Raw genomic sequence first — 18,741 nt, forward strand, 5'->3', positions numbered from 1 at the left:
CTTTGAGTTTATTCCAGCTGCAGGTGGTTTAAAAATGAGGGAAAGATGGAGAGGAACTGGCGTTGCCTCCTGTCTCCTCTGGGACAGCTGTGCGTGGGTCAGAATGAGGGGCTGGCCCCGCTGCATGTCAAAAGTCACTGGGGGTGTTTGAAACACTAGTCAGCTACAATGCTTGCTGAACCTTGGCTTTTGTAGAAAAAGAAAAGAAGGAAGTAGAATATTTTTCACACTGCTTTCATCTCTTCAAAGATTGAGACTCGGGAATCGGGTAGGCTGCCTAGCTATTGATTAGAAATAACGCCTTTTTTTGTACATCTTGGTAGTGTCTTTGCCCATGTACAGTGTTCAGCTTCAGTTCTTGAGCAACACAGTTAATATGCCTGTGCTACAAAGATATGCTTACAGCTCACGTAGCTATAGGCTATCAAACTTGGGACGTGGGTAACAGCTGTATTAATAGCTGTAGTAGCCCAATATTTTGGGTATGCTACATGTTTCCTTCAGGAGTCCAAGGTAACATTAAGATGTCTAAACTGAACTAACTGCTGAACAAGATTTTGACCAAGGATTTGAGCATGTCAGTGTGAGCTCTGAATTGATATTACAAGCAAACTGTAATATACAGCTTCAAATATTTTCTGAAGCTCCATGTGTTGAAAGGGAATTCAAACATGTTACAGCCTTTTATAGAGGAAACCAGACTAGTATATTTCTGGTTTAAAATTCAGGAATCTGCATGTGAGTATATAATTAATCTAGAGATGTAGTTGCATTTATTTGACAGTGGTAGCCCTTTCCCAAGTTCAGTTATGTTCAGGGATCCCAATTCAGATTTGAATCAATCTATCCCAGCTGGCTGGGAATTGAGGGAAACCCACTTCATGGCTACAGTCCCAAAATTTAGTTCTAATTAAAATCTGTAATGCATGAAATACTGGAATATTTAATTGAAACATCCAAGTGTGAGTGTTGAAGAGTTAGCCTGTCCTCTAAAAGATTTAAAATTTTTAGTAGTAATGGAACAGCACTGTAAACAGGTGGAGGAAAGGTGCTTTTTAATTTTTAAAAGCGCTGACTCCTGACGTTCAGGTCTTCAAGCACCTAAGTCCTAAGAAACCAGCTAGTGGCAGGTGCCTAAATACCTTGATGGAGTTGGACACGATTTGGTGAAGCACCGGAGAGGTGGTGGAGTCTCCGTTCTCAGACACACTTGAAATTCAGCCAGACTCTGAACACTGGAGGTTGAGCTGTCACCCTCTTGAGGCCTTTCCAACATACATGCATCTGTGATCCCAGCGGTGGTCATAATGTTGCACAGTGGCCATTTACCCTGTGCGTGCAGATGTGATTATATAAGCAGTGTCAACCAAACCATTTAACCATACACTATTGAGGAAGGTTTGAAATTATTTCTGTTTCTGTACTGTAGGTGAAAGCTGTACACTGTAAAGCTGGCGATACTGTTGGAGAAGGAGATCTGCTGGTGGAACTGGAATGAAAGGTTGTCTCCACACTGTTGAATTAGCTAAGCCTTTATTATTTTCATCCGTAGTAAGATTAAGGCAATTCAACACAGAAAATGGACAGTCCTATGTGCAAGATTTTATACAATTGTATTTATTGTATCAGTGGTTAAGACAGCAAACACAGATGTTAAACCTTGGCAACAGATCCCAGATTTTTACTTCCAGAAATACTTGTACATAACCTTTGTAATTCTTTGATTTTTCAGGATCAAATAAAATCAATAAAATACCATTACTGCTTTAAAACAGGAAAAGCCTCTTTTTTTAAAAAAACCACAAAAACATAACAAAAGCCTGAATCTGATTCATCTTCTCCATGGTAACATCACTGGTTTGAGGGCCCAGCCAAATTGTACAGAATGGCTGGTAAGAGTGAAAAGTGAACCACTGAGTGGTTAACCGAGCAGTTTTCCTGTGCTTGGTGTAAGCACTGAACACATTCTGCCTATGGCTTAAATTCTGATCAGCTTTATTATAACATTTTGAAGTCTTCATATAGACTAGATGTAAATTACAGGTGTTAGATGTTTTATTTTGCTAGTGCAGACTTTCTCCATGTAGTTTCATTACAGTTGTAAGGGAATTTTCTTTTATTCAGACTCCATACTCTAATTTTCCCCGCTTTAACTTCTTCTAACTGATTATGGGATGCCTGTCCTTACAGAAGGAGCTGGCACTGTCCTTGAAGCCCCTCAGCCACCCCAAGGTATTGCTAGAGGCACTCGATGTCCCTCAGGCCAAGCCTCCTCCTGAACTCTTACAGGAAAGAGAGACCAAGTGTCTGATCCTTTGTTGTGCAGAGGCTCTTTCTAAAGACTGTGTGAAGAACTAGGACTGTTCATAACCTGCGACTATATCCTATGGGAAGAGCTGTGTATCCAGTGTGGGAAACCGGAGAGGGCCTGGAGAGGAGGAAGATTTAAGAGACAAGAACAGAAATGTAAGCGCTGGTGACTTGGTCAGAACAGGTAAGAGGATGTATATTTTTTTCCTCCTTGCTCAGGAACTCCAGGCCATGGCATGGTGTAGATACCAGAAGTTTACTGGGTTCAAAATGTTAGTGTGTGGTTTAACAGAGACACTTTCTTCCATTAATTGATCAAGCTCAGTAAGTCAGCAGCTGCAGCACACTAGATGCAGTGATACCTCTGCAGTCCCTGCATGCTCCAAGCATCATCTCTGTCCCTGGGCCTCCGCTGCTGCCCATTGCTGGGCCACAGGACACTGGGTTACTCCCGCCTTTGGTCTCACCTCCTGCAGCTGTTTTGTTTTTTTTTACATACCTCTAAGTCACCGTTCCTGCTGTGCCTTGACCACTGCTCCAGAGAGGAGGGGGGCTGCTCTCATTTTCTTGCCTAGGATGTGCAGAGTCATGCTACTTCCCAGAAAAACCCCTCTGGCCAGAGGCGCCTGGGCCCTTTACCAGAAGGTGAAGGACAAAAACAGTCTGTGACAGGGCTGGTGACTAATTCAAACATAAGAGGTTCATGATTCTACTTTAAACTACTGACTGAAGAGGCATTTTTTCATGTTACTGTGACACTGCCAACTACATCACACGGCTAAGGGGGAATTATGTAGTACAGGGATCTACTTTGTTAATTAGTTTATAAAACCCATCAAGATGAGTAAGGAGAGTGTTTGGGTAGTACCTGCCCTTTGGGAAAATTAATGCTTTTGCAGCTGGAGAAACTGAGGCAGACATCCTGCAGATCTTCCTACAAGTCTCCTTAATGCCATCTTGCCCCTTCCTAGAGGAGCACAGTTCATCTTCTGCAGGTTGCCCTAAACAAAAGACCAGTATTGTAAAGTGACACAAGTATTTACTTTCTGTCTGTTTTTAAATGAGATGCAGCAGCGTCTACTCCTGATGAAAGTTCAGGTTGATTCCCTACCCTGATCTCCGGCCATCACAGGGCTACTGACAGTGAAGCAGAAGTACAATAATGGTATCCTTAGTACATTTAATCATACTTTGACTCACTGCATGGCATACATTCCCTGCTCACATCCCTTTGGCAGCTTTGTATACTGTACAGTCTATATGCACCAAACACTGCAGTTGAAGGAAAATATAAGGCACAGGAGCGTAAAAACAGAAAGCCACAATTTTCCCAGATTGTACAGACACCAGCACAGTTGGTTGGGTCAGGGGGACAATAGTCTTCTTTCCTTTTTTTTTTTTTTTCAGTTTAAATATTGCAATAACCACAATACAGGTCCTTTGGATATTTTTATAATGTATATAAAATCTTCCCCCCACTAGGAAATTCAGTTTGCATATGGTTGCAAGTTCTGTGTTAAAGTGCTTGGCAAAAAGTCACCTTGAGAACGAGTGCTCACAACAGCTGCAACCGCTGTAGCGTGGTGGGCAGCTGAAATCAGGTTTGCTTTTCCTGGTCCCTGAAACCACCCCCACCCCCCACTGCCCCCATACAGTCACTCAGTGAACTGAAGTGGTACCTAAAGTGCTTAGAATGTTAAATTAGAAGTATTTTAAATGTAATTCTCTTATACTGTTCTAATATTTCTTCACAGTACCTTATAAAACTAAACATGTTTTAAAAATACTCTTTTCCAGTTCAGAAAAACATTGCAATACAGAGTAAGAATAGTCTTTAAATTTTCTCTATTTCTCCCAAAATTTCATACTTGTCTTGAAGTGCGTAGTATCTACATGGTCATCTCTGTTTACATTCAGTAACCTACTAAACACCATTACAAGGCAATATTAAATGTGAGTTGTGCCTTACTTTGTAGACATCATTTTTTAAAAATCAGTTTCAGGTATTAGTGCAATAGTGTCATCATTATTCCACCCACCTTGGAGAACTACACAAGAAAATTTGTCAATTCAGAGAAAAAAATAAAATTAGTTCCTCTGCCTTTCAATGACCTAAGTCATGCACTGAGACAAAGGGGGAGATTGAGAGAATAATTAGGCCTCAGAACTGATGTGCACAGATACAGTTATTTTATGCCTCATGCAAACGTGGTTACTCACAGCAGGTTAGCGGGGGTGAGTAGGACACTAACTAGGGATGGGGAGGAGTCCCCCATCTCTGGGCCTACAAGATTTCAACACTAGTGCCAAGGCTCCCGGGTTGGGAAAGTTACAAGAGATCCTGGGTTTTAATAAAAAGGTATTACAGCTTTCCTGGAAAGGTTACTGATCAACACTTGCTTAGTACTACGTCTTCGGCCAGGCTGCGTCACCTCCCATTTCTAATCCCGGCTTTCACGTAGGACGTAGGAGAGGCCGTGTTTCCCTGAAGAGTCGTAACTGTCATAGTAGGGGAGGCCAACCCACTCGGGCGGGTATGTCGTTGTGCTGTACACGAAGCACTCCACGATGCCCTCGGCAGCTGCCCGCCCCTCGCCAGCGCCGCCCTTCCCTTCCCACTCCACCACCTCGATTCTCATCAGGGTACGCTGGTACATGTCTGGGCAGCCTTCAAACTCATCCAGGAACCGCAGCATCTGGTCGTCAACAGAGTAAATCTCCCCAGCAACGTGGTGTCCTGTGCCCGGGATGTTCAGCATGTAAGGAATGTTGTATTTTCCTGCAATCACCAGTGGGTACTTCTCCACTGTGCGGCCCGTTCCTTGGAATTTCGCTAGCCCCTTGGCCGTGTTGATCATGTGCTTGTAGTTGGGCTGGCCCTTCTTCAGCGTGCCGTAGACGAAGACACGAGCCATCGTACCTGCAAAAGAAGCTGAAAGACAAAGGCATATGTTACCCACATGGCTGCTTTGGCCAACGCTCTGGATAACCACAGCCATGCCAAGATGCATTGTACACACAAGACTGTTCAGGTGTGTGCAAAAGTGGTCTTCTACTCCTATATCTCATTTAAGTATCATAGTAAATTCAAGTATCTCAAAAATTTTCAATCAAAAATTGTAACAGTGAAAAACAGACCCCAGGAGGAGGTCACCCTTGCATTTTTTTGCTGTAATGAAATTACATCCCATGGTTTCTCTAAGGAATCCCCCACATCAGTCAATGCATCCCCAAGCCTCAGGAAGAGCTCCAAACCTCAATTTTTAACTTCTCACCATTACAGGAGCTGTGCTGCAGTAAGTGTGATGTCATGCTCAGTAACACCCCAAAAGCAACCCAGGGAGCCATTCCCATGACGGAGACATGCTCCATGTACCACATCCTTTATGGAGGGGAATTAAATAAAAAATAAAAAAAAAAAATCACAGTTCAGCTCAGCAGACACCTTCCCGTGCTGCTCCACTGCATTTATGGTTTAAATAGCCCAGGTCAAGCCCAGTTATTAAAACTTGCAGGAGTGAAGCCTCAGTTAGTTTGTTTTCCCTTGCTGGGGTGGGATGGTGGCTTATTAAAGCCTGAACTTGATGGACCTGGTCACACACTACCTGGGACACCCTGTGTTGCTGCCTCCAGGTGTAGTCCAGCACACTCAGGGGAAGCACCTGCTTCCCTTCCTCTTCTGCTCAGGCTCTCCTTTCACCATGGCCATGCTCAGGATTTGAGAAGCAACATTTTATTCAGTGACAGGAGAGCCTGGGTGCAGTTTTGAATTTTGGGTGTCCTCTTGTTTCATGGTAAAATAAAGCAGAGTGGCATTAATTATCTGAAAGCAAATTAACACATTCAAACTTCTGATCCTGTTGTGCTGCGGTTGCATGAATTCGATGGTATTTTTTTCAAAAAAAAGAAAAAAGGGAAAAGAAAAGCAAGCAGCACGATGCTCGTAGCTGCAACAAGCTAACTGTGTACAAACTGGGCCATCACCAAGACGAACAGAGGACCTGTCTGTCACAAAGAGGGACGAAAAGGCTTTCACGCCAGACCTTACAAGCAAAACCTGGCGTTCAGTCAATTCATGGACAGACTGAAGGATTTTCGGTAACCCCAGTGCTGAGGTCCCACTTGCTGACTGAGAAAGGCTGAGGAACAAGCTGTGGCACCAGGGAGAGAAGCGGGGTGGCCTGCAGCCACCACCTCCCAAGCAAGCAGGTGGTGTCTGAAAGGTGCCATTGCCAGCCCAAGGACACATTTGTCTTGCTCCTTCAGAGGAGGGGAATGATGACGGCTCGCCTCGCTGATAGATCTTTGCAGAGCTGGTAATGCCTTCACATGCATCTTCACCCCCTCGTGTCTGAGGGAGCTGTACACATTATTTCCATTTATTTACCTTGGGGGTGGGCTGCAAGGGGGATGCAGCATTTCAGCCCTAACAAAACTGGAAGCTAGGGATGCTGGCAGAAAGGCCATGCTCCTCCCCTCTTGCCCAGGCAGAACTTAAAGCACTAAGCCAACTGAAGGAGCTGATCTGCACATGTGCTAGCCCTTTCTTGAAAACAGACCCTGAACCGTGATCTGTTTCACCCGTGAGCATAAACCTCTCAAAATTGGTTTAAATTGGATAAAAGGCTAGTTTTTGTTAAAGGTAGGGGGGAAAAAAGGTACCTTCAGAGTTCCCAAGTTATTTTTCACGCTGTGCCCTGTTTATCCCCCATTGTTTCTGTAGGGCAGAAGCAGTTCTTGCACTGCTTGATGGTTTCCCACGTTTTGCCCTCAGTCACTGACTAAGCAGAGCCTCTGCCTCACCCCCAGCCCTCTCGCTGGGCCAGACACCCAACATCAGAGGAGCACATGCAGCTCCTTTTGCAAAGAAGGTCATTAAACAATGTAGTTCAAGTTTGAAAAAAATCTTTAAAACCAGACTGGAAGTAGAAACTTGATTAAGTTTCTGCTATTTACTCTAATAAACTGTTAGGAGTGGTAACTTATCCAAAAGGGCTATGTTGCTGGCTAAGAGAAGTGCCATTTAAAATACTCAGTAGCAAAGCAGTTTCCCCCTTGGTGAAGTAAACAGTTTTTTTTTCTGTGACAGAATACAGTTTCCCAAGCAAAAACAGAGTGTGTGTCTGTACTTACCGGAAAACTGCTTTCACTTAAGGAAGACTGCACTGATTTCCTCCCCCCCTCCCCGTATTTTATCAGATATACTTCAGTGTAATTTATCCTTCATGACATAAACGAGTTTTTTTTTGGATGCAGCTCATTCCCTCACAATAAAAAGAGCATTAATATTCAGTCAGTCTGGCTCCCTTTTATAAGAAAAATCATTACCTTTCAGGCTGTGTTTTGAATAACAAACACAGATCCTTCAGGAAGAAACTTGTCCCAGTGGGGATTGAGAAAGGATCAGAGTTAAGCACTGAAACATGCAATTAATTCCCATTAGGGGATTAGGGCACTCGTGTTCACTTTGAATCAGAAAAATGAATTGTGAATTAAATTGTTCACAACCAAGAGGTTACTTGTCAGAGTTAATAAGTTAAAAAATAAAAAGGAAAACCTAAAACACACATAAAAAGCTCAATAGCAAGTGGTGCATCTGTAAGAAAAAGATACACTTCATTTCCATTAAACAAAAGCTCTGTCTCTACTGTACAGCTGCAGATAAGCTTCCAAAAAGTTTGCAAAGGAAAGTGTTACCGCTCCTGAAAGTGATGAAAATGAAGTACGTGTTTCTGATGGCACAGCAGCCGGCTGTTTGGAAACATTACCGACTTAAAGAAACGCACCCATCATCCTAGTGCAGGACACACAAAATCCAGCAACAACGAAAGAGCTTGCTAACTCAGTCTTGGGTAAGCATTTCCAATTTAGCATAGATGGATTCATCAGGCAGTTTAAGTGGAGGTGGAGTAGGAACCTGAAGTTTCAGCCACAGTTTGTGTAGAGCTGACAGACTGGTAGATCTGTGGGTTCATGGGCAGGCAGCCACTGAGCTCCCAATCGCACTGCTGTAGTCCACAGTGGGATAGCTGGGTGCAATGAATTCTCATTCTATTAAAAAAACCCCAACAAACAACAAAACAACCAAAGCCAAGCCCAGACAACCCTGGCTGAGGAGTGATTGGAATAAAGTCGATAAAAACATTTTCTGACCATCGCTCCGTATAAATAAGATGCATACAATTTTCTGTGCAATATATCTGGTCTCCTGTGCGCTGTGTGTTGCGTTGCAGACAGGCTGTAGATGTATTAGCATCATTTCTAGTACTCGCATATCATGGGCTTTCAAAACATTTTTAGCCACCTTGTGGCAGGAGTGCAAAAGGCAGAATTTTATTGAGGGTCATTTCACAGACTTCCCCTAAGCAGAAAAAGAGTTACAGACAGCATCCCTTCACTGAATCACCAGCCAGAAGTTAACTTTTCTCACTTAATCCAGTTTGACACTTCTTACCTACACTAAACCACCTAAGAAGAGGAGAAAACCGACCAAAAAACAAAAACACACACACACACACACACACACACACACACCAGGCTCTCTACTGAGTATTAGCTGCCAGGGCAAAACAAACACATTCAGAAGGTATTTTCATGAAATATTCATGCCAGAATCATTAAAATTTAATGGCATGGGGCAATGCAAGTGAAATCTGTATGTCATCTCTTAAACTATTTCTTTTAGCTATGAAAGATGACCTGCTGAACCGCTCATGGGATCAATTACTAGTTGCTTTGTTATATGAGATGCAAAGATCAGAAAATAAAATAACTATTTCAGGATCATGCAGGTAGAAGATTCTGTTGGGTAAAATTAAAAGCAGCTCGTAACATCCACCGGCCAGCAGCCCAGGTTGCCACTTGGCATCAGCAGGGGTAGAGCTGCATCACCGTATCCACATCTGCCCTTGCCTACAGATGGAGTTTCAGGTCAGGGCTTCAGTTTTCCCTCTCAGGGGCACAACAGCTCCAGCATGATGAGACAGGGATGGGCAGCCACAGGGCCAGTCGCTGTCTCAGTCAACACGCACTCACAGACAAAGCTGAGCTGCTGCAGTTGGGCTCCCAGGTTGTGCCCCAAACAAGATCTCGCTTCCCAAGCAGCTGCAGCTTCAACAAAAAACATCCTTTCACCATGATTCAGACAATTACAGGATCCTACCACCTCCTTTTGAAAATTAAGTAAGAAATAGTGTGTGTGTTGTTATGCTGGCTCCAGGGCTGTTTGTGATCATGGTAACAGTGGCTTTGGGTTTTATTTTGTTGAAACTTTTTCTCCCATCTCAGAAGGTATCAATTTCTCTCGCTCCATACAGTAACATTATTTTCCCTTGAGAAAAATTCTCTGTGTTGGCTCGGTGACCAGATATAGTTACACATTAATTCTTCAGAAGTTTCTTAAAACTGTAGGAAACAGGTGAAAAAACAAAATGCCTTGAACTTTAAACTTGAGCCCAGTCTGTTTGAATGAAGCGAGTTTTAAGGTCACTCTTCACTCAATGCTAACTTTCAAGAAGGACTAACATGCCAGAGAGGACTCCTGGGACTGCATCCTGTTGGTCCTTTGATGCTTTCATTTTGTTGCTTGCTATTTTCTTTATAGCACAGACAAGGGCTTCCTGCCCGGGCCGACCCCTTTCCAACCTTGCTGAATACCTCGGAAAAAGTTTATGGCAAGACACCTTTCTTACATTAACCACAGAGGCACCAGCAAAATGATGGCTCCTTTGAAATCAAGAGGTTATGCCTCCTCGCAGCAGTTGTCCGCTCAGAAACTGTGAGGTGGTGGTTTGTGAAAACAAACAAGAGTATTAGAGTAACCAGTGCCATGCTGGACGCTACCAGGCACTACCTGAAAAGCCACTTAACATACTTGGCAGATACTTTTAATTTTACTTTTGGGTAGTTTATATCCCTAAATCAACAAATACGCCTGTGCTTAAACTGGAGTATCTTAGAGGTATCTTGGAGTATCTGCCAGGAGGCAGAGCAAGGATGGACAAGCACCGATCAGTGCTGCTCGTGTGCCTCGCGCCCGTTCAGCATCACAGCAAACAGCCTTCTGTCTGTTGAAACTGTTTCAAATCACTTTCAATTCTACTGCACAGAGAAACTCTGTTAGATTAATTTTTACTTTCATCAGAAAGAGTTTCATTCTCAAAGTAACTATTAGGAGCAGCTACCGAGGCCTCCAAGTGACAAAACCACCTCATGCAAAAAGGGATTGGGGATGCAATGTAGAAACATGCTGGACACACCATTAGACTGATGAACAGACTACATTTCTAGACACTGCAGTGACAGGAGGGGATTGCCAGTTAGACTGTAGGACAAGAAAGGGAAGATGAAGAAAATAAAGTCAATGGACATGGACAAATTGAGTTGGGGGTGGGGGAGTTGCCCCCCAAGAGAGTACTATATCACTATTATAGACTGTTTTGTCCTAATATTCAGTAATATTATATGAACCTCTGACAGAATATTGTATCAAGGTCTTGCTACCACAGTTTGGAAAGCTGTGGACTACAGAAGTAGTCAGAAAGACCTCAGGGCAGGGCACTGCAACCAGGACTGTTTTCTGGGGTGCAGACTGATCAAGCAGGAGCTTAAATAGGAGCTGATGAGATGAGGCATAATCACTTACAAGTATGTGTAAAGATTTTATAGAAGAGACAATTGGTTCTCCACATATGTGAACATACAGCCAGCCAAAATTCTGCATGGAATAATTAACATGGATAGGAGCAGCTTTCTAATCATAAGAACACACAGGGCATAAGAATAACATAAATCATCACAAAAAGGCTTGAGAGGACAGTGTCCCCTGTCTGAGGGTAGTGAAGAGCAGACTTCAGCAGGAGTGCAAGAGTGCAAGAACAGGGCATGGCAACAGCGATGCACTTCCAGACTTGGGTCCAAACTCCTCCTAAGCCAGAGGTGGTGACAGCCATGGTGCGTAAAGGCCTTTTCCTCCTGTGAGCTTGCACGACTGAACAGCAGCAATGGCAGCAGCATGCAGCAGGCAGCCCCACACCTTGGCTCCATGCAGCTGCATGACATACATACTGTTTTGTTTTGTTTTGTTTTGTTTCCTGCCGCCTGCTTGCTTTATCTGACAGCTCTTCCTCTGAGTCATGAGTCTCTGTGCACCTCCTCAGTGCCACCGGGTACTTTTTCAGCTCTTACTCTCTTCTAGGCTGACGAGTCCGTGTGTATTTAACCAAACTGAAAACACTCCTTATCTGCAATCACCTTTGCCACCTCTTCCTCTAATATTTCTTATTCTCCTGTAGTTTTTTTTGAGAACTGAAATATTTGAGAATTGATAAACCATGGATTTATACGGGGATATAAATCACAACTCCTGTTTTGTTCACACTCCTTTCCTCCAGTGCTTTTCTGAGTGCTATTGAGCAACAGACTGATGTTTCAGAAGAACACAGTGATACCTCAAGCATCTTATTCTTGAGTGGAAACCAGAGCATGAAGCATTTACTGAAAATCCAAGTGTTAAAGCCTTGAAAATGGGAACTCTTGAAAAATAGCTATTTGTCCAAACTATTAAGGATGCTACAGTTAATCTTGCCTGGAATTAGGTAGCAAGATGAACTTGCCTTTAGGGAAAGGTAGCAGACTAGATGGCTTCTCAAAAATCCCACTCAGCATGGTGGGTCCTTATGCTGCCGTTTCAAGTATATGCCAACTAATTTAAATGACATACACAGAAATGTTTCATCTTTGCACCTTTAGCTATACCAAAAAAAAAAAAAAAAAAAGTGGAGCATTAATTTTAAATGCTAGACTACAACTTTTGATAGGGCAGGCCTGCTATGCCAGCCCTGCTCCTGGTACCGTTTTGGATGCTACCGTGAATTTGAAGTGGGTTTTGTCATTGTTATGCAGAGCATAGCCCAGGGTTTCAAACTGCCGACATCCTGAAACTCAGGACAGAGCCTGCCGCTTGGATGGGTTCCCCACGAGGTCAGCACACTGATTTACATGCCAATACCCGGAGCGGTCAGCTTGCTGCTTTGGACCAAGAAGAGCATCCCGGCCTGCGAAAAAATGGCAAACACTTTGAGTACCTAAGCATGGGAATGTATTTTTCTTCATTGAAAAGATGGTGAGAGAGAGAGAGGGAAGAGAGAAAAGATGGTGTCTTGTGTGAGATCGAGAGGTGCCCTTCCACAAGGGAAATGGGGGAATGGCTGCACAACGATGCTCTGTAAGGAGGGGAGAGGTGCTCAGGTTATGGCACAGCACTGTCCCCTTGTCCCTTGGGAGCATGACTGAGTCTGGAAAGGAGGTGTTAAATAAAACGCCATCATTCAGTAACAGGAGCCTCCTGCCGACAGGAGCCTGTGGCTCTGGAGGCCATGTTATGCCTGTGCTCCGGCCAGCACGGAGATGCCAGGGTGTGGGGCTGCTGCCGATATGCGCTCTGCTCTGCCCAGGCGAGACCCAGCAGCTCCGTGAGCGGCCAGCAGAGCCTCTCCAGCCGCGCGATGCAGCCGGCCAGGCCAGATGGCAGCTGGATGTCCCGATTGAATAACGGACAGCCACTCCAGCTAGTGGCTCCGCAGGTGGCAGCAGGATGGCTCACTGGGATGAGCAGAGGTGCCAGAGCCTTGAAGACCCGTGCAGAGGGGTTGCTGCAAGATGGTGCTTCCCAAACCTTGCTAAAAACCAAACAAAACCGCAGATGTTCAGGGAACAAATCTGTTCAGCTAAATGAGCCAAACAGAAAATCCAGGTATAAATCTGGGAATGCTGTCACATAACCCTACACTATTTCTCCACCAGAAATCACCTACCTACCCCAGTGCGGACCAGCTACTGAAACACAAACCTTCGACCAACATGGCAGAAATGAAGCATCAGGAAACCCTAACAGACAGCTTTTTTTCAGCCTGTGATTCCCTGGGAAACTACAGCCTGTTTTTAAGGGCCAAGGAAAGGTAATTCATAGGCATTTACAGCATCCCTGTATACACACAAGGATTTTCTACATGGAGCGATGCTTTGCTTGTAAAGTGTTAGTAGCCCACAGAAAATGAGAGGAAGATTAAAAACATCTGTACTGGAGAAACCACCAGATTTAAATGCAAGCAATATTTTAAATATTCAACCAGGAAGAGTACAGATGACACTGAGTAATAGCCAAGCATGTTTACTCAGAAGCAGGTCACAGAAATTTTGTGAGGTTTGGAAGGGGTAGTGGATAACAAGGTATACCTGTACTCATAGAATATATACTAACATTAATACTTTCTTATTTGTACATATGGCACTAGGTAGCAGTGGACGGAGGAGAGGCTCTTCTTGACATTTGGAGGACCACAGCTGCTGTTACTAAGTGTGCACAAAACTGGAATATTAACATAATAAAAAAGGAGAGTTGTAGACTCACTGGTTTGCAGCTACAGCTCTAAAGCAAGTTAAACTGCTGATCTGGAGACTTATTGGACAAAGAGTGGAAAATGTGAAAAGATTAAAAAAATTCAACAAATCTTTCCGTAGTGCACAGAAATATTCTCCTTCTACTTAATTTATTCAGGTCAAGTTTTTTAAAGCTAAGAAACTGATTATGTGTTTGGGTTATATTTTTTGGGGGTGGGGTGTGTATATTGGGTTTTTTGCTTTTTTTAATTAAAAAAAAAAGGAGGCTTGTACTACCCTTTCAGTCTATGAATCAAATCTGTGGAAAAGCATAATATTTAACATGTGACATACTGGTAACAAAACAAATTAGCTCAACAGGCTGCCCAGGGAAGTGGTTGAGTTCCCATCCCTGGAGGTATTTAAAAAATGTATATATGTGGCACTTCAGGACATGGCTTAGTGGTGGACGTGGCAGTGACTGTTAGGTTAATGGTTTAACTCTATCTTAAGGGTCTTTTCCAACCAAAACGATTCTGTGATTCTATTCTAATTCACTAACTACAGTTATCTTATTTTCTTGATTAATTAAATGTATATGCAAGTTTTTCTTTGAAAATACTGGTAGTTTTATTTAATAAAAATATTTATTTTTTAAAAAAGTGAATTTCAGCTTACAGCTCAATACAAGCAAAAAATAAACAAAACCCAAGTCATATCTCAGCAACAAATCTCTTCCACCATTTTCTAATATAAAATGTAAGAAAATACAAACAAAAACAGAACACCAAATCAAAACTATAAAGAACCATGAACAGATGTATATAATTAATTCAGTCCCACTGATTTTACTTTAATAGAAAAGATAAAAAGTCACAGATCATCATGAAATGAGAACTAATGAGTTATTTCCATTTCCCTGATTTTTGTTCTCCAAAAAAGACTTGAGTCCTGCAATCAAATCTGAAACATACCTTCTTCATCAACTGGGAAAGCATCCTTATCTCAAATTAAATATATGTACCAGCCTTCTATCTTCTACACAGAAGAAACAAATACATATTCTGGGGGCATCCAAAACTAGCCTGAAATGGCACTCAGCAAGGCACTGGAGTAATTGCTTTCAGATCCAGAAGATGCACTGACCAGAATATCAAATATCCTCCTGCCTGGCTGAGTCAAAGATAAGCAAGACGACAAGAAATTCCCAGTTTGTGTGTGTCCTATAAGGACGTGTTGAATGAAATGTTTACTTTCAGGTAAGGAATGGTTTGGTCTCCAATAAAAGTTCTGTAGTCAAATGCAAAATTTAACACAGGTCTGTACTTAATGAAGAACGAGGAAAACCAGCTACACAAGACCTTAAATCCTCCTGGAGCCACAAGAGGCTCACAAGAAATACAGAAATAATTCCATATCTCTACTTAGATATACATTTGCAATTGCAAAAAAAGCTATTTTAGTTTTACGATGGCATGTAGAATTTACTCTAATTGAAGGTCTCCTTGGCAGTGTCCAGGATTCCTGGAAGGAAGCCTTAATGAAAGGCATCTTAAAACAGGGGTCTGGCTATAATAGGAAAACATTATATAATATTAATTTGAATTATATAGACATTTATATGAGACAGTTATTTACAATAAAATATTTATATAAATGAAAATGGCTTTATACATGCTGTGCAGCCTCTTCTCAGTGACCTTTGAAAAGGAATTTCTGTTACTAACTTGATAAAGGAAGAACAGTACTGGAAGTAAATGAGAAGGGGAATAATATGCAATGTGGTTCCAAATGCAAAAGAGCCAGACCAATGTCAGTAAAACAACCTCCTTTGACAAGGATAACGCAATGAACTTGGGAGTCAAGTAAAATACTTTATTTAATATGCAGTGAAAATCTCAAGACCAAGTCATAGGCAAGAACTGTATATGAATAAGGAGTTAGTTAAGGGAAGATTATAACGGACTGTATTAAAATAAGGAGTAATAAGCACAAACAGAAGTTACCAGTCATCTTCCTTAGGAATCAATGTTATTTTTTTTATTACTGGTCTTGCTACAGCAAGTAGTTGTGTGCCTACCACATCTGTGTGATGCATTCTGAGGAAGACTGGTTTATGCTTCAGACATATTAGATGGCCCATGAACTGTGTAACTGAAATAAGATGGCTTTTAATGATACAAAGTGCAGAAACATATGCTTAGGGACGACTGACAAGAACTTGTGGGGACTCATGACTCAAAGGCAATGAAGGAATCATAGAATATCTCAAGTTGGAAGGGACCATTAATGATCAGAGTCCAATGCCTTGCTCCTCACATGACTACCTAAAACTAAACTGTATGTCTAAGAGCATCGTCCAGATGCTTCTTGAACTCTTGACAGGCTTGGTGCTGCGACTGCTTCCCTGGGGAGCCTGTGCCAGTGACTGACCACTCTCTCAGTGAAGAACCTTTCCCTAACGTCCAATCCGCACTCCCCATGATGCGGCTTCATTCCATTTCTTCACGTCCTGTCACTGGTCATCAAGAAATCAGCACCTCCACTCTCACTGTCCACCTTGAGGCAGTTGTAGAATGTGATGAGGTCACCCCTCAGCCTTCTCTTCTCCAAGCTGACCTAACCAAGTGGCCTCAGCCGCCCCTCCTAAATCTTGCCCTCAAGGCCTTTTACTCTCTTAGTCGCCCTCCTCTGGACACACTCTAATAGTAATAGTTTGCTATCCTTGTATTGAGGCACCCAAAACCACACACAGTACTGAGGGGGGGGTCGCACCAGTGCAGTGTAGAGTGGGACAGCCACCTCCCTCGACTGGCCAGTGATGCTGTGCTTGATGCACCCCAGGACACAGTTAACCCTTCTGGCTGCCGGGGCACAATGTTGACTCATATTCAAACTGCCACCAACCCAAACCCCACAGATCTCTTTCCATGGGGTTGCTCTCCAGCTTCTCGTCCCCCAATTTGTACGTATAACCAGGACTACCCCATCTGAAGAATCCGGCACTTGCTCTTTCATATGGTTGGTGATTGCCCACCTCTAGTCTACCCAGATCTCTCGGTAAGGCCTTTCTAGCCCTGTGGGAATCCACAGCTGCTCCTAGTTTAATATCATTGGCAAACTTAACATACATTTGATTCTTACATTCAGATAATTTATAAAAACTTTAAAGAGCACTGGCCCTAAAACTGAGCCCTGGGAATCCCCACTCATGACTGGCCACCAGACGGATGTGATCCCATTTACTATATTAACTGCTTATAGCCTGACCCATCAGCCAATTGCTTACCCAACACATTATGGACTTGTCTAGCTGTGTGCTGGGACAGTTTATCCAGAAGGATTCTGCGAGAGACAGTATCAAATACTCTGCTAAAATCTAAACCCACCACATCCCCTTAGTCAACTAGATGGGTGATCTTGTCATAAAGTGAAACACTCTTGTATATTTTAGTTGATTGCAGAATGATGAGTGAACAAAAGCAAGCTATAGGCCAGGAGAAAATAAGAATGATGTATGTTTTGCAGTCCTCAAATTCACATACTCATTTTCCAACCATTCCCATTCAGATATTTCCCTCTTCTCACATGAATGATCACATGGTACTTTTATGAAGGATTTTACTTCTACAAACCAGGTGTTTTCCCTCTGCAGTATGTTCCTGTATCATAACAGCATATAGAGTAGCTGAAAAAGCATTCATTTTTTGGATAAAAAACCAGCATTCTAGGGACATAAGTCTTCAAAGGTACTTTGGGTGCACATCAGAGCAAACTCACATACCTTAAGAGGCATTCAAATATCTAAGAGAGTGTCCAACTATACCTATCTGTCATCTAGACTTCGTGTTGAGAAAAAAGGTATGGAAGGAAGACAATGCAAAATTACAATATAAAATATTCCTAATGCCTCAAGCCAAATCTTAAAATGTAGCCAATTTACAACTGGAGCAGATCCCAAACAAAGGTGATTAGGTGTTTAAGCCTCAAGTATAAATTAGCACATCCTCCATCTAGCTTTAGTACTCTTCACAACAGCCTCCTCCCACACCACAAGCATGAAACAAAACAATGAGAAAAGGGCATGGCTAAACTGGCTACATCAGTTGTCAGTGGAGCAGACCAAAGAGGATGCACAGATTTCAGTGTGAAAACAGTAACTGCTAAACTAGTATCCACTGCCTATACTGTGGGACGTGAGGCAGAAGTGTCAATAGAAACACTATATTCGTTCTTTTCCAGGGTTTGCTCTGGAAATGAGAGAACACTTCGTATCTGCTGCAACGGGCTTTATTTTATTCCTGTGCTTTACTGCGATCCCACCTTTCCAAATAGGTCCCAAATACCCAGTAATATGTACAGTATCCTCCAGTTTACTTCCTCATATTTTACTTTTCTCAGTTTCAGTGTCAGTGAACAGGATGAGTCAGACAGGAAGAGAAAGTCTTCGCTACCCTAAATGAAAACTAAACACTTTCTTCTTGCATTGGGATTAGACATTTTCAACACACACCTCCTCTCAGCACAAACTGATATATAAACTCAACTGCTCTTCTTGTTAGCAACCTTCCTCCTAATTTAAAGTAATTTTATGATCACCATTTATAATTTATTTTTATGCCAAAATGAAAGAGAAGAGCCTCCACTGAATACCATGGAGAAGTCAGCACCATGCTTTTTAAAAAGAGAATGCTTCCACTGAAAGGTCTTGGCTCCTAGGATCTGTGGCCTGGGAGTTTCAAGAGGTAGTTATGGGTGAACACTTGTACACCCTCACATCAAATACATTACACAAGGGAAAGCTGAAATAATAAGAGATGATTTCACAGATTAACCAAATACCACATTTTTGGATTTAAGATTATGTTAACTGAAACTTGCAGAGAAAAACATTACCCATACAGTGTTGGAAATGCACAAAACATTATTAAATAACTGTAGACCAACTTGGCAGTAGAAAGTTATCATTCAACTCTTGAACAACTCAATCACTGCCCTCCCAGAGCCACTCTCTCCACCCAAATATCAATTAGTACAGCAGTTTCTGGTAAC

At 42.6% G+C, this 18,741-nt stretch overlaps 2 protein-coding genes across 6 annotated transcripts in view; one reads left to right on the top strand and one right to left on the bottom strand.

Moving 5' to 3' along the window:
- Positions 1-1,792, top strand: part of PCCA (propionyl-CoA carboxylase subunit alpha) — a 231,330-nt gene extending 229,538 nt beyond the window's left edge. For all 5 annotated transcript variants that reach the window (XM_026843145.1, XM_026843136.1, XM_026843157.1 and 2 more), the window contains one exon: positions 1,430-1,792. In XM_026843145.1, coding sequence (XP_026698946.1) covers positions 1,430-1,498 — 69 coding nt within the window. In that variant the 3' untranslated portion in view covers positions 1,499-1,792. The remainder of the gene's footprint in view (positions 1-1,429) is intronic.
- GGACT (gamma-glutamylamine cyclotransferase) lies at positions 1,517-5,252 on the bottom strand. Its single transcript, XM_026843184.1, has 2 exons — positions 4,711-5,252; positions 1,517-3,311 (listed from the first exon to the last, which is right to left on the bottom strand). Exon 1 carries the CDS (start codon positions 5,223-5,225, stop codon positions 4,752-4,754), a length of 474 nt encoding a protein of 157 aa, XP_026698985.1. The 5' UTR covers positions 5,226-5,252; the 3' UTR covers positions 1,517-3,311; positions 4,711-4,751.
- Between the last annotated feature and the right edge of the window lie 13,489 nt (positions 5,253-18,741).

Source organism: Athene cunicularia, assembly GCF_003259725.1.
Source record: "Athene cunicularia isolate RWA chromosome 1 unlocalized genomic scaffold, athCun1 chr1_part1, whole genome shotgun sequence".
Taxonomy (NCBI): domain Eukaryota; kingdom Metazoa; phylum Chordata; class Aves; order Strigiformes; family Strigidae; genus Athene; species Athene cunicularia.